The sequence below is a fragment of the Giraffa tippelskirchi genome, chromosome 6 (genome assembly GCF_054371585.1).
Source record: "Giraffa tippelskirchi isolate mGirTip1 chromosome 6, T2T-mGirTip1v1.2.pri, whole genome shotgun sequence".
Taxonomy (NCBI): Eukaryota; Metazoa; Chordata; class Mammalia; order Artiodactyla; family Giraffidae; genus Giraffa; species Giraffa tippelskirchi.
In genome coordinates this window covers 20,135,021-20,151,675 of record NC_137280.1, presented here as the reverse complement: position 1 = coordinate 20,151,675, position 16,655 = coordinate 20,135,021, and the positions used below count along the sequence as shown (strand labels likewise).

At 43.1% G+C, this 16,655-nt stretch overlaps 1 protein-coding gene and 1 long non-coding RNA gene across 3 annotated transcripts in view; one reads left to right on the top strand and one right to left on the bottom strand.

Annotated features, from left to right (window-relative positions):
- Nucleotides 1-1,148: 1,148 nt before the first annotated feature.
- On the bottom strand, nucleotides 1,149-16,200 carry LOC145510606 (uncharacterized). Its single transcript, XR_014057139.1, has 5 exons — nucleotides 16,132-16,200; nucleotides 6,657-6,924; nucleotides 4,310-4,534; nucleotides 3,081-3,178; nucleotides 1,149-1,295 (listed from the first exon to the last, which is right to left on the bottom strand). It is a non-coding gene; the product is annotated as an uncharacterized LOC145510606 (long non-coding RNA).
- Nucleotides 15,252-16,655, top strand: part of LRP12 (LDL receptor related protein 12) — an 86,139-nt gene continuing 84,735 nt past the window's right edge. For both annotated transcript variants that reach the window (XM_081502270.1, XM_081502269.1), the window contains exon 1: nucleotides 15,252-15,445. In XM_081502270.1, coding sequence (XP_081358396.1) covers nucleotides 15,367-15,445 — 79 coding nt within the window. In that variant the 5' untranslated portion in view covers nucleotides 15,252-15,366. The remainder of the gene's footprint in view (nucleotides 15,446-16,655) is intronic.

Sequence of the window (16,655 nt, the reverse complement as noted above, 5' to 3'; positions counted from 1 at the left end):
CTGCTATTTGCCAGGGACTTACAGATATTTTCACATGTCCCCCACTGAAACTTGGCTTGAAGAGCTTCTGAAAGGAAAAATGGCAGAGATTCAGCAGATGCAAAATTTATTGTGACTCAAATTTGGATAAAATTAATCAAGTCTTGGCATGAGAAATTGGAAGTACAATGTTTTGAGATGTATTCTTTTCCTGATAACACTTTCAAAAAAATCCAAATGCTATCAGCCTAACCAGACCAAGCTATCAAATTTTGAGATATTGATGATTTTTCTGAATTTGACTCTTAGTGTGAGAACAGGCTATGTCACAGTTCTCCAGAGAAACAGAACCAGTAGGATGATAGACAGATTGTTGTTATTGTTCAGTTGCTCAGTCATGTCCGACTCTTTGCAACCCAGTGGACTGCAGCACACCAGGCCTCCTTGTCCTTCACTATCTCCCAGAGTTTGCTCAAACTCATGTCCATCAAGTTGATGATGCCATCCAACCATCTCATCCTCTGTCACCCTCTTCTTCTCCTGCCTTCCATCCTTCCCAGCATCAGGGGCTTTTTTAATGAGTCGGTTCTTCACACCAGGTAGCCAAATTATTGCAGCTTCAGCTTCAGCATCAGTCCTTCCAATGAATATTCAAGGTTGATTTCCTTTAGGATTGACTGGTTTGATCTTCTTGCTGTCCAAGGGACTTTAAAGAGTCTTCTCCAGCACCACAGTTTGAAAGCATCAATTTTGATAGATAGAAAGATACAAAATATTTTAAAGAATTGTCTCAGGTGATTGTGGAGGCCTGATACATTCAAAATTTGTAGAGTTGGCCTGTGGGCTGGAAACTCAGGCAAGAGTTGATGTTACAGTCAAAATTCCACAGGGTAGCAGGATTAAAACTCAGGCAGAATTTCTTTGTTGCAGTCTTAAGGAGAATTCCTTCTTCAGGAAACCTCAGTTTCTGCTCCTAAGACCTTTAACTGATTGGACACTGACCATTCATATTATGAAAGATAATCTGCTTTATGCAAAGTCTACTGATGTAAATATTAATTACATGCCAAAAATATCTTCACAGAAGAATCTGGTCTGGCTTTTAACTAAGCAGACACCAAATTTGGCACCATAACCTAGACAAGTTGACATATCACATAAACCATATACCATGTTAACCTCCAGTTTAATGATCCTTCACATGGTAGGTAAATGTTGACCTGAATAATATTAATTTTCAACAACATGGATTATCCCACTCTTCCGAAATTTTGCAAGATGTTCCAATTACATTGTTCTTTACTTTTCTCTTTTTGCTAGAAACAAAACAAGAGCCACAATTCAAAGTTCTATTATTAGATGCATGCATGAGAATAATCAGTATTATTAACAAGGAAGGAAAGGACAAATTTTCCTCTAATTCTCCATTCTTACAATTGAGATGTAAGTTCTACTGAGAATTGCTGGGACTTTCCCAGTAGTCCAGTGAGTAAGTCTCCACCTTCCAATGCAGGGGATGAGGGTTCAATCCCTGGTTGGGGGCTAAGGTCCTGCATAATGTGGGGTGTGGCCAAAAATTAAAATAAATAAATAAAAAATATTCAACTTATTTATAAAAGAAAAAAGAAAACAAACTGCTCAAGTGAAATCTCTAAATTAGGTTCAGTTACTAAATGTGCAAAGTTACCTAATAAAGCAGAAAAGTGTTCTACATGACATTGGGTCTGCAATGTTAGAAGTGACTAAGTATATTTCCATGGGACTTGAAGCTCTCTTTCCCTCACAGCTGGAAACACTAGATTCCCACAAACTAGTGGGGTTTTTTAGAAAAATCCTTCCTTAAAAGGAATGTAGGGAGTCATACCCTAGCATCCTGTTACACACCATTTGCCTCTTTAGCCTCTATTAGCTCTCACCCTGTGCCCTCTACTAAGAACCTCCCTTGCTCTAAAACTACAAATACACATCTTGAATATCCTGTTAATTCAACACTGATTATATATTTTCAGCCTAACTGGCATCCCAGTTAGGTATCTTTCTGGGATTGATTGAAGCCCTGTTCTTGCTCTTGTGAAGCTTCTTTTCTGTTCTTTTTTTTTTTTTTTGGTTAATTGGAATAGAATTGCTTTAGAATGTTGTGTTAGTTTCTGTTGTACAATGAAGTGAATCAGCTACCTGTATACATATATCTGTATATATATATGTATACATATACATACAAATATATGTATACAGCTATCTGTATACATATATCAGCCCCAGGTGACTCAGTGGCAAAGATATCAATGCAGAAGATGCAGGAGACACGGGTCTGATCTCTGGGTCAGGAAGATCTCCTGGAGGAGGAAATGGGAACCCACTCCAGTATTCTTGTGGGGAAAATCCATGGATAGAGGATCCTGGCAGGCTACAGTCCTTGGGGTTGCAAAGAGCTGGATGTGACCAGGCACGCACACGTGAATACATATATCCCATCCCATATATCCCATCCCTCCTGGACCTCCCTCCTACCCCACCTTCATCCCCCCCCTCTAGGTCATCACAGAGCACCGAGCCTGAGCTCCCTGCACTATCCAGCCTGTTACCACTAGCTATCTATTTTTTTAAATTTATTTATTTTAACTGGAGGCTAATTACTTTACAATATTGTAGTGGCTTTTGTCATACATTGACATGGAAGTTTGAGCTTTTCTTTCCAGGGATGGGATGCCTGCCTCTGGATTGAAGATGACTAACTAAGGTGCAAGTTAACTGCTCGGGATTCACTGCCTCTTTGGATTTTCCAGTCCCAACTGCTGGCCTCCCAATACCAGCTATGTGTTCTCCATCTGTCGAAATATTCCTGCTGCCTCAGCCCTTCCAGCTGATGCTACTTTTCCAAGATATGACATTGTCTCTGTTGCTATACGCTTCATATTCCACATCTTTCCCAAGAGATTGGACTTCCTTTCTGAAAGCCAAATCCTCTTTCCTCCCCCATCTCCACCCAAGTTTCTCAGTCTAGCTCTGGGTCCTCATTACTCCCAGATTGCCTGTCTTCTAGCAGAATCAGAATTCACAGTGTACTATCACCCTTGCATAAAGGAGCCTGGGTTTCTCACCTGTAAAATTAGGAGATTGGACTGGAGATGACCCTTTCAGCTCTGACAGTCTTATGATCCTATAAATGCCTCTTCTATTTAATGGTCCTTGACAGCACCTCAGAGAAAATAAAATCACACCAGGTCCTGAGTGGATATCTATTCCTATATATCCTAACCTAGTTCTTTCTTTTCCTCATGATCAGTTTCTCACCATTCCTTTGAGGTAATGCTTCTGTTACTTAGAGAGTATTCTTCCTTAAATACTCTAGTTATTATCAGACAACTAAGGAATGTATTGAAGATCTTCCATCTGCTTTTCTTAAGAACAAATGTTGAACTTAAATGGAAAGCATTGCTAATCTACTGATTCCTGTCCCTCAAGAGGCTTGTGTAAGCTTTCTGGCCTCTGATACTGGGCCTTTGCTGGTGAGATGTATGAACTTGTCCACTTACTTTTCTTTCTTGGTAAGAGAATACATTTACACAATGCATTTGTTAGAAACCTTGTTACCTGAGGCTTAAATATAAATAGGGGATTAAGAGCACTTAATTAATTGACATGAGATACAAACATACTCATGAAAGCATAACACATTTTAAATGATAAACTGAGCAAAAGTTAACATGTTTTCAGTTACATAGCAGAACAAGCAAATTCTCTCATCATTTATCTTTACTTTTAGAAACGAAGTTCATAACAATTAAATTTTTCACTCACTCAGCTACTCTTTTTTTTTTTTCTAACCAAACGACTTCAGCAAAAACACTTTCAGGAAACATGGTATCCATATCATATGCATAAATCGAATCTTAAAAATGATTAATGCAGTTGTTTCCCTTTCCTAAACAACTGAATTAAATTAAAAGCATGATCAAGCTACTTGGCTCTACAGAAGTCAGTCATTAATATTGTGGAAAAAAATTCAGTAGGAAACAGCTGATTCAGTGGACATGGAAATATGGCCCCTGTGGACTTGAACTTATCCGTCCCAAACCACATTTGACGTTATTCCAATAGCTCCGAGCAAAATAGTGACAGAGTAATTGGCATTAAACAAGATAAAGGATATGTGTGCCTTGGCTATTATGTTAGCAACTAAGTACATTGAAATACTATCAGCCAAAAATATCATTTCCAAAAAGAACATCACTGATATAATAAATGTTTGTGACCTTTCAGTCTCCTAAATGTTTAGTATGGTTCTAGGGGGAAAAATCAGTCATGCTAGAACTGCTGTATCTCCTACCTTAGGCAGGGGTTGCTTTGAGGTAAGAGGTCACCTTGGAGGGGCATCTGGAAAACCTCCTTGGCCTCAGTTCTCTGCCCCATCCACTCACATTTCACCTTCAATCATCCACCAAGGACGTTTAACATTTTCTCTCCCGTCCTCCTGGGAGAGAAACCATATCTGGCTTCAAAACAGATTTACTTCGAAGGTTCTTTCTTGAGAATCATTTCTGATGGAAGAAAGCTGAGGGTCAGAAAGCACAAACATGTCAGAGGCCCACAGCTGGGAAAAAAGAATATAAGCAAGGCTCAGGAGGGGAGAAGGGTAATCAAGAAAAGGAGGGTTGGGGTGACGAAGACGAACTTTATAAACTTCAATATTTGTGTCTAGGGTCCATGTGAACTTAGACATTCTTAAGTTTATATTCATAGTGTATAATGCTGGGATAGAACAGACTGAGGAAATTAGGACAAAATTCTTAAAAATATAACAATAGGATATGTAGATCATCAAGAATTCAGCTTTGGTCTAAATTAAAGGCTAAACAGGTACCTGTAGAATTCTTTAGATAAGGACATTAGACTTTCTTGTAGCCAATTATTAGGTTGGCCAAAACATTGGTTTGGGTTTTTCTGTAAGATGTGATGGAAAATATATTAATTCCTCTTCACATCTTGGCCCTTTATCACTTGCATTATCCTTGGCACTGACATATTTTACCTCTCCCTTCCCTGTGCTTGGATCTCTGTACTTGGTTTCTGTGACAACAGACATTTCTCCATTTCTTCCTACCTTTTGGCCATTTCCTTTCATTCTGCTCTTATTGCTGGTTCCTCTACTACCTCTCCTTCATGAACCACTGATGCCTTTCATATTCTCTAGGGGAAGAAACATCCTCTCCAAAAGCAGTCTCAATCAATGCCAGTGGTTTTCTATCTTTGGCCCATTTTTCTCCCCTGGCTATATGGTATTGGACTTCTCTACCTGAATGTTCTCCTCAAAGTTATACTTACCTCTTTGCTCCACCTCATTCCCTTTCCCTTATTGCATATCTTAAGGAAAGGTATTATCAGTTGCTCAAACTAGAAATCTGGAGAAATGGATTACCTTCTGAAAAACTACCAATGGTGTTACTTACTCTCCATTCCCATTGCCACTAGGCACTCCTAAGTCCATCCCATTTCTCACTACTACAATATCCTCCTCTGTGTGTGTGTGTGTGTGTGTGTTAGTCGCTCGGTTGTGTTTGACTCTTTTTGACATCATGGACTGTAGCCTGCCAGGATCTTCTGTCCATGGAATTCTCCAGGCAAGAATACTGAAGTGGGTTGCCATTCCCTTCTCCATGGGATCTTCCCAACCCAGGGATCAAACCCAGGTCTCCCGCGCTGCAGGCAGATTCTTTACCATCTGAGCCACTGGGGAAGGCCAGTATCCTCCTTACAGGTCTTCAAATCCCTTTCCTCTCCATTCCAGGCTCCATCATAGAAAGCCAGGACTCCATGGCTTATAGTTTTTCAAGGTTCTCATCTCTGGCATTTTATAGAATAAATTCTACATATATTTATGCATGTCATTTAAGACCTTTAATGATGTAATTTATGATTATATGTGTATTTCCTCCCCAACCCAACACACACACACACACACACACAGGCTACTTTTAAATCAGCAATACAAAGTATCAATACTTTACATTGACAACTCGATTCTATCTATTCTGAACATACTCTATTCTCCTCTCCTGTTTCCAGTTGATTTCTTATGCCTGGAATGCTTTTTCATGACCCCTTACCTACCTCCCTTTTTATTGTCAGTCTCCTACTTATGTTTTGCTTCTCAAATCAAGTTTTTTTCCTTTGTGAGGCCCTCTCTGATTTTCCCTGTGGTTCTGGTGTATCTTATGTACATGTACCCCTGCCATGGCAGTTACCATGTTCATTCACTGAGCAGCTCCAACATCTGAAAAAAATTACTGACACATAGTAGGTGCTCAATAAATATTTGTTGAATGAATGAGTGTTGCTTGTATCTATTGATTTATCTGTTTCTTCACTAGATTACAAGCTCCCTTGTATCTGTAATAACTGGTCTGCCAGAGTAAGATCTCTACCTTTAAGTGATTGAATTAGGTTATATGCACTGCATTTTATAGTCTTTACGTATCTCAAGTATTCAAAAATATAAAGTGAATTCTTACTACAATTTCAACAATATTCTTGTTAATTTTGATAGAATTGATTTTGTTTTCCTGAACAATCAACTTAAGCAAGTATATATAAATGGAGAGAAGGCCATATTGATAATAACAAATGATAAACAATATTTCAGAATTTGGAAGTTGGAAAGTACTCTTTGTACTTACATTTTAATATAGGAGTGACTGATGACCCAGAAATTCAAAATACACTAAACAAATCTTGAATTCATACTGGCCACCTGGGTTTCCTTCTCTGCTCTCTGATCCTGACTTCACACTGGACATTGGTTTCATCACCTCTTAGACTGATGTTAAGGAACAGTTTAACTTCATAGACAGTGGAATTGGAATTTCTCTACACACCCGAGGCAAGGCATTAATTCATAGTCCTCTGAAGGAGAATGCTTTAAAAAGTCTTCTTTTCTAAGGGTTTCTGTTGGTTTAGAGAACAAAGGTCCTGTTTATTTTAATAATCAATAAAATAAATAGTGCCCAACTTATAGATCATACAAGGCCAGCTGAGGCCATAAAAGTCCATTTAACCTATAGTAGAATGGAAATATTAAACACTGGAAATAAAATTATAGGAAACTGGCTTCAACACCAGAATATGGTTTTTGACCTCCTCATTAAGGTTTTTAAATTAATAATAAATTTTAATCAACTAATTATTTTTATCATTTCTTTTGGCTGCGCTGGGTGTTCATTGCTGCAGGCAGGGGCAGGCTTTCTCTAGTTGTGGGGAGTGGGGGCTACTCTCTAGTTGTGGTGGGCAGGCTTCTCATTGCAGTGGCTTCTCTTATTGCAGAACATGGGCTCTAGGGAGGGTGGGCTTCAGTAGTTGTGACACGTGGGCTTAGTTGCCCTGCGGCATGTGGAATCTTCCTGGACAAGGGATTGAATCCGTGTCCCCTTAACCACTGGACCACCAGGGAAGTCCCTCTCACTTTTATGAGATTTTTTTAAACCTCATAAAGTAATATCTTAAGTCTCAGCACACAAGGTGAAATGGGCCTCATCCTCCAAACGAGGTTTATCGGCTTTTCCTAAAAGACCAAGACTTGATGTTTCACTCCATTTTTGCCTGAGCTCCAAAGCAGGCTGCCTTCTCCACAGACTACCTAGGCAGCAATAACAGGACAAGCATGGGTCCTTTCTCCTCGATGTTACACTGCCCAACAGCTTTGCCTCTCCTTACCCGCCAGGATCTGTTTCATTTCTGAACCCCCTATTCATTCACTTGACGAATGTTTTCTGAGCATCTACTGGGAGACAGGCCCTCTTTGAGGTGCTGCAGATGCAGTGAACAAAACTTATAAAAGACCCCATCTCACTGCAGCTTTCTCTTCTTTCCTTTGTCCATCACCCTCGGTGAAGATGGGAGAATCTGAAGATGCTGGTTCCACTCTTCAGATTAGCAAATGCACCAGTCCAGGGGTCACCGATGGGATCAGTGAATTCTCCCATCTTCACAGACTGACCCAGGTCTCCATTCTGAGTGAATGAAGGGTACGCATTAAGTGGTTTGCCAGAAGAGGTCTGAAACCTGTACCAGGAGTCTCCTGAGGGGTTCGGTCAACTGTCCTGATGAGGATGAACACCACAGAGAACAGACTTGTTGGACCACAGCATTCTCCCACATACCCTGGTCCCTGGAGTCCTGAAGGTTAACACTGCTGGGAGTCCGATCCAGAGCAAGCACCGTCAGCACAGCTGCCCTGGGACTGTGTCCTTTTTCACATTCACAGGTCAGCTGAAGCGGCTGCCATGTAACTAGGTCTCTACCTGCCAACTGCCAGTAATTGCCCTTAAATCATACATTGAAAGAGTTAAAGTATTTTATACAATTTTGTATATATGAGTATTTGTAAATAGGAGTTTCCATCTCAGGAGTATCTACACTTAAGCAGAGCTAGCCACAACATGGAAAAAGGTTGTGGTGACTAGAGTTAAGTGCCTGGTGACTAGAACCAACTGACATAATGTTCTGAAGTGTTTAACTTTTTTTTTTTGTTTCAGTTACTTAATTCATTTTATTGAGTATGAGAATAAAACTTTTATATTGAAATGCTTTTTGACATCATTTCTTTCACATCTCCTGCTGTGCAAGTGAAGCCGTCAACTACAGAAATCGAAAGGATTAGACTGTTCTTTTCCATCACAGCTGGTACATATTCAAAATGCAAACCCGTCTGGGTATTTCCAAGGAGAATATTCTTTCAATGATGAAGCTGGAGTAATCCATTCTTTAGTAGAAATGACCTCTGTTTTCATGGCCCGATAACCGAGCAGTTTCATGTGATTTGATGTATTCTTTGGGATCAGAAAAATCTGTCATAGATCGTCTCTGAAGATTAGGGCAATAAGCAACCTAAGATTCTCTGATCTTCAAAGGAAACTATAAATAATGACTACACGGTCACCGAAAAAAATTTCTTAGTACAAGCAGCAAAAAGCCAGACTTATGTTTCATCTAACTGATGCTTGCTTCATGTTTTCCGAAAACTCAAGGAAATAAAACTTTAAAAAGTGACTTTCCTTTTTAAAAAGAAATCTAGATGAGGCTTATGTCTAATTTAAACCAAACTCAGAGTAGTATCAGCTACTTCTAGGAAATAAAAGGAAGACAGAAAACTACTATGTATACTGCATTTTAAACAGTAAGAGATTAAAGAATAAAAACTGTTTTGCTTATGTCATTTATGTGTTTAATAACAGTGATGCCATTTATTGAGCACCTACTAAGTTCCTGGCATTGTCTTAAGCACTTTACATAAAACATGCTAAAATGATTAAAGTATGTGTTTGAAGTCAGACTGCCTGAGTTTAAACATTGAACAGTTATTATCTGTGTATTCTTGAGAAAACTACTGAACCTCTCTCTGCCTGTTTGTTCAGCTGACAAGTGGAGATAATAATAGTATGGACATCATAGGATTGTTTGAGGACTGAATGTGTAGCATGCTGTAAGTACTCAATGTGTGTGTGTGTATCAAGTTGCTTCAGCCATGTCTGACTTCGTGTGACCCTATGGACTGTAGCCTGCCAGGCTCCTCTATCCATAGGATTCTCCAGGCAAGAATCCTGGAGTGGGTTGCCACGCCCTCCTCCAGGGAAAGTAATCAATACATGTGAGCAATTATTCTTACCTTATTTTAGGCATGCAGATAATCTAATGAGGCCCCTGTATGTTCCCAGTTTTTGGTGGTAATACGAAGTACAAAAGGTTAGGTTACTTGACCACAGTTAATCACCTAGGTCAAACTCACCTCTGTTAAACTCTAAAGGCCTATACTTTTAATAACTACAATATATTAATTCTATATTGCCAAATACACTGGGAACGCCAAATCCTTTTTCCACTTGGGCAGAGTACAAACAGTTAAGTTATATATGCCTGAAATTAGCAATATAAAATTCCTTGGGTTGTCATCACTATTGCTAAATTCACTTCTGATGGACTCATATAAATAAGATTCCATCCAACCAGCACTTCTAGTTAATGTTCTCAATCAATAATGGGAAGAACTTAAAACACACAGTTATGTACATTTGAAAGCTCAGAGTTAAACAGCAAAAACACTCAGAGTATCTGTCTATAAATACCAATGTCTGCAGTCAATTTTCCTTTCCCTCCTTTTTTCTTGGTAGGGGCAATTCTTTCATATGGCTACAAGAGATAGATGTTATTAGCCCTGTAAATTCATGCATGCTCTGCAATCAGGTTTTACAATTAAGAAGTTGAGCTTATGAAGGTGAAACTAAATCTGTGTGGACTGGAGATATTTAATTTAGAGCCAGGATTATGTCTTTGACTACTTGGTACAATGCTGGGTCTGCTGTCAGAGCACAGAACACAATAAATAATAAACACAATAAATGTGCTAGGGAACTGGTATAGAAATTGCCTAGATTGATGGATCTCATTTGCTACCCTCTATTATTCAATTCCAATGGAAATTACAATTTGCTTGTAAAGATCTCTCATTTAACTTCAATCTTTAAAATTCTTTTCTTTCCCTTTTAGTTATTTGTATGTGTTTATCAAGTTTGTTTTTCTTTTGTAAACATAATATTCCTTTGAGGAGGAGTTAAGAGATTCAGCATTGCCTGGCAGCATGCCAAGCAGAAAAACTACTACCATCAATTTTCTTTCCAATAAAAGATGATGCGCACAGTGGTAGACTTAATTTCCCAGTCTAACCTCACTGGGTGTTGATGAGGTTCTTAAAGGCTACTAAATGAAGCAAGGTCTATACCAGGAAGGAAACAGTTTTTATTAGTGACAAGAGTAAAAATTAAACCATCATATATGGTGATAGCTAGAAAAGGAGGACAGAGAAGTGCAAAATCAAAACAAAAGGATTATTTATGGGCACATCTCCATGAAGTGGAAAAGCATGGCTCTTTTCATAATAGTCAAGGGAAAAAGTACACAGTCCATGTACTTCTCCACTCCCAAATGCATGTCCTCGAGGATCTTGAGAACCATTTGGAAAAAGATTAAGAAGAAACTGAAGTAACTGCTCCATTCAATTTTTCTTAAACATTTTAAAAAATGATTGACACAGTCCTTCAAGAAACTGCTGAAAATAACAAATCTTCTGCCTATAAAAATATATAAGCACAAAATTTCATACAATTTCAGGATCCTTGAAACACATCTATGGACTCAGGGACCGAGACTAAGAACCACTAAGAGTCTCAGGAGCATGCTTTATGCTTTATAGGGTGTAGATTAGAATGCTGGCCAAGTTAAATCAGCACTCCAACTGCAACCGAACTGTTACCAGTACTGACCAATTTATATAGTTTTTATAGATTTCTAAGTGCTTTCTCATATATGGGATATTTGATGTATTGGTGTGGTCCAAAAGTTTGTTTGGGTTTTTCCATATTAGCTTAGTAGTAGAAACATCTAGTTTCTCAGCTCAATAGACATGGTGAGAAAAAGGATAATACTGAATACTAGGCCCGGGGCCAGGCTTCCCAAGTGGCTTAGTGGTAGAGTCCATCAGCCAAGCAGGAGACACAGGTTCAATTCCTGGGTTAGGAAGATCCACTGGAGGAGGCAATGGCAACCCACTCCAGTATTCTTGCCTGGAGAATCCCAGGGACAGAGGAACCTGGTGGGCTACAGTCCATGGGGTCTGCAAAAACTGACACGAGAGCATGAGCCTGAGGCCTGGGCCGGGTGAGCAGCATGGGTCTGATGTTCAATTAGGACTAGATTTTGTAGAAATAAAATGTTCCCTCTAGAAACATAAATATGCTTAGTTGACTAACATTTAAGTGCTCAGCTGCTAATACCCTTAGAATGAATATTTATTGTATTGTTTTCCAATGAGAACCAAAATACTTGGATTTTTGACCATAGTAAGATAGACACCTAGATCAACAGTTTTCAAAATTTTATCTGAGGACCCTGGGGAGGTACACAAGGTCCTCTCTTTGCCAATCACATATCTGTATGAATCTGGATTTTCCTCACATACTTTAACCAAAGGAACATCTTGCAACAGACTGGATGTAGAAGCAGATATGAGAATGAGATTTATAAAGATGGAAACAATGACACACTTTTTACTAAAGATTTTTGTTTCGGAAGAGTTAACCTGTAATGCACTTTTTAAGTGAATTTACACATATTTTAAAATTTTTTTAATTCCAAAATGGTAAATATCGTATTTAACTTATATGCAGAGTACATCATGAGAAATGCTGGGCTGGATGAAGCACAAGCTGGAATCAAGATTGCCGGGAGCAATAACCTCAGATATGCAGATGACACGACCCTAATGCCAGAAAGTGAAGAACTAAAGAACTTCTTGATGAAAGTGAAAGAGGAGAGTGAAAAAGTTGGCTTAAAACTCAACATTCAGAAAACTAAGATCGTGGCATCTGGTCCCATCACTTGATGGCAAATAGATGGGGAAACAGTGGAAACTGTGACCGACTTTATTTTTGGGGGCTCCAAAATCACTGCAGATGGTGACTGCAGCCATGAAATTAAAAGATGCTTGGAAGAAAAGCTGTGACCAACCTAGACAGCATATTAAAAAGCAGAGACATTACTTTGGCAACAAAGGTCTGTCTAGTCAAAGCTATGGTTTTTCCAGTAGTCATGTATGGATGTGAGAGTTGGACTCTAAAGAAAGCTGAGCACTGAAGAATTGATGCTTTTGGACTGTGGTGTTGGAGAAGACTCTTGAGAGTCTCTTGGACTGCAAGGAGATCAAACCAGTCCATGCTAAAGGAAATCAGTCCTGAATATTCATTGGAAGGACTGATACTGAAGCTGAAACTCCAACACTTTGGCCACCTGATGCTAACAACTGACTCACTGGAAAAGACCCTGATGCTGGGAAAGATTGAAGGCAGGAGAAGGGGACGACAGAGGATGAAATGGCTGGATGGCATCACCAACTCAATGGACATGAGTTTGAGTAAACTCTGGGAGTTGGCGATGGACAGGGAGGCCTGGCGTGCTGCAGTCCATGGGGTCGCAAAGAGCTGGACACGACTGAGCAACTGAACTGAACTGAAATATCAGTAGATATGACCCACCTAAACAAAAGCTCTTTGGAGTTTTCAGCAAATTTTAAGTGTTTCTAAAGGGGCCATGGGGCTTCCCTGGTGGCTCAGATGGTAAAGAATCCGCCCGCAAAGCAGGAGACACAGGTTCAATCCCTGGATCAGGATGATCCCCTGGAGAAAGAAATGGCAACTCACTCCAGTATTCTTGCCTGGAGAATTCTATAGACAGAGTAGCTGGGCAGAAAACAGTCTATGGGGTCTCAAAGAATGGGACAAGACTGAGTGACTCACACACATACACAAAAGAGGTCCTGAGACCAAAAGGTTTGAGAACTTGGTAGTGTCAGAAGACAGGTGGGGGGAGGGGTGCTGAGAAAGTGCAAAGGTGAGAGGGCGTGAAGGGAAGTGTTAAGGAGGAGAGCATTGTGAGTCTTGTCTGGGAGACAGGGTTCCTTGACTGGGAGGAAAAGGGCAGAGAGGCAGTACCATGCAGTCTCTTCATTTTGTTTGTGACCTATCCTAAACACAGCGGTCTGCATCACAATTTCTGGAAAGAGATCTCAAGAATCAAGCCAATAGAGTCTCCACTCATAAAACTAGGCAAGACAACCGCTGGTTGTTAAATGAAGAACATGAAAGCTGCGCCTTTTTTCTCCAACGAGAGTGCAAAGTATTTTTGGATATCTAGATTGTGTTTGCTTTGCCAGGTAATACAAGATTTGTTATTACTGGGTTTTGCATTGTTTGTTAATAATTTTTTTCACCGTTTGGAATACCATTTCCAGGAAAAAAAAAAAATCGGTAGGGGACAGAAAGACTAACTGTCCCTTCAAAGAAATTCATCTTAAATCTTAATATTTACCTGCTAAGCACTAAGCATTGTGCTACAGAGTAGGCTGCAGTAGACAGGAAACAGCCTTGAATTTGGGATGAGAACTACTGTTTCAAACCATTCATTTGTTACACTCTTCTGGATAATTGAACCTGAGCCTCGTTTTCTTATCTATAAAATATGTATAATAAAACTTATCTCACAAGGTCGTTAGGGATTAAAAAGAGATAACCAATGTCAACTGGGCAGCACGGAGCATGGTAGGTCTTCCTTCAACAGCCCAGAGAGTGCGTGTAAAGGCCAGTGATAATCTACTAAGGGAGATAAGACGTGTAGACAAACACTTGAAAAAGACAAGACGGAAGGTCTGACGTGCCAGTGGCACAACAAATGTATTTGCAAAGTGCTACGGTGATGCAGTCATACTTGTTGGGATGGGGGAAGATGCTCAGGGAAATGAAGGACTGCCCAGTGAATCCCTCTCCCACTTCCCGGCCGCCAAGTTCGGCTCAGGCTGAGCATCCCGGACGCAGCTCTAACTCCCCCGCAGGAAGGTCACACCGCTTCCACACCCATCTGGAAGTGCTCGGTACTCCAGCCTTGCCCAGCTCATTCCCGGGCACCTCGAGCGTGGCCGTCCGGCCCCAGGTCCCCGGCAGCATCCACAGCGACCCGGCGGCCCGGGTCCCCGCACTAACCTGCACCCACCTACTCCGAGCTCCGCGCCGGTATTAAGTGGAGGTAGGGAGGGTAGGGAACCGCAACTCGCAAGTTCCCAGCTTCTGGGACACCCACTCTCCTCGTTCAGGAGGCCACTCTCCGCCTCCCAGCTCGCCCTCACACCACCCCGCGGGAAGCTGTCCCGAGGCCTCAGGCTGCGGCGGAGCTCCGAAGCCGGGTCCCCACTCTCTCCCCACCAGCCTGGGGGACCCTGCGGCCAGCGTTCTCGCGCTCGCTCATCGATTGGCGCTGCCTTGCTCCTCCAGCTCCCGTCGCAGGGAACGCGGCCGCCGAGACGGAGAAAGTCCGGCGGGGGGACGGGGGGCGGGGACCAAGGCAGGCGGGCCAGGGGATCGCCGATCGAACGGATGGGCGCGGGTGCCGGCTCGCGCTGTCTGGCGGGTGGCGGCGGGCGCGGGCCACCCGGTGCGGCGTGAGGCGAGGCCGGAGTCGCGCGTCTGCCGCCCGCTTGCCTCGCCTCGCTCAGGCGCCGGCTACCCCTGCCCTTGGGAGGGCCGTCCCGCGGAGGCGGAGGGCTCTCGCGCGGACCCCGGGAGGGTGGGGCGGGGGGAGCCGGCGAGCTGCCGAGGCGGGGGCTGGAGGGAGGCAGCGAGAGGGAGGGAGCGCGCGCGGGCGGCGGCGGCGGCGGCGGCCCGGCCCCTCCCCCTCCCGCCGCCGCGGAGAGCGCAGGGAGCCGCCGGGGGCTCGGCGGCGGCGGCGGCGGCGGCGTCTGGCCACGGCTCCTCCTCCTCCTTCTCCTCCTCGCTCTCTCCATCTGCCGTGGTTATGGCCCGTCGCTGGAGCACAAAAGAGTCTCCGCGGTGGAGGTCTGCGCTGGTCTTGCTTTTCCTTGCCGGGGTGTACGGTAAGTGTCCGCGTGTCCGCTCCCCCCCCCCACTCCCGGCCCCGCCGCTGACAGAAAAAAAAAGCTGGGGCGACCCGGAGCCCCGAGGCCTCCAGGACAGGGGCTCCCCGAGGAACCGGCTAGAGACCCCGGCTGCCGGCGGGACAAAAGACCCGGCGAGGGGTGGATGCAGCGGGAGAGGTGTTCGCCCCCACACGGAGATGCTGTGGGTCCGCTCGTCCGCCTCCAGACCCTCGGGGGTGTTGGAGAGCGGTTTGGGCGTCCCCGGACCCAGGGAGAACCCCCCAAACCCCCCCGAGAAGCTCGAGGGTGGCGGCCGGACTTCCCGATCCGGGCTGGAGGGCCCCGGCGGCCGGCTCCTTGGGAACTCGTCGCCCCTTGCACACTCCACACACGACAAAGATGTATACGGTGGGGGAGAGAGAAAGGGAGGTCGCCCCCCGCCGCCGGCCGGGACGGTCCAACCCCCCTCGACCCTCCCGGGGCCAGGAAGTTCTGTCCGCAGTGGAATTCCCACTGCACCGACTCCTCGCCTTCCCCAACTCGCTGGTGAAGCAGTCCTCTATTTTCTTCCCATCCCTGCACCTCGGGGGCCGAGGCTCTGCTGATCCCCGGGCTTGCAAGATCCTGCCCCTTACTCTGGAGCAACGCGCGGGAGAAGGCCAGAAAATAGTTTCAAGCCCTACCTCAGTCTCTCTCTCGGGGCGTACATGTCTGTGCTGACTCCCGGTTCGTTTGTCATCTCATCCATCATTGTCCGCTGATGTGGTCACTGTTGCTTTATTGCAGTCGGTGGGTTGTTGTTACGTGTGTATATATGCCTTTGAGGTTAAGAGAAGGCTGAGGCTATGAGCGAGGACCAAGCTTTATGTATTACACAGGGGTCAGAATAAGAGCTACGTGGAATTCACTGGAAAGAACATTCATTGCTTGAGAGACTTTGAGTTCCACTTCTGACTTGACTATTCTTAGTTCCTTCAGTTAAAAAACACTGAATCGTTGTTTCAGAGAACAACGTTAACCTTTACTTTGGGGAGTTGTGGTTTGATTTCTTCAGAGGGAAATAATTGGAAGTTGCCATTCTTAGGTAAATTTTACTTCTAAAAATTGCCACAAACGCATGTGATTTACAAGGGAGCATTATCTCTTTTGGAAGCACTTATCAATGAGCTTGAATGTGACCGTAACTTTTAAAAACCCGAGAAATTAC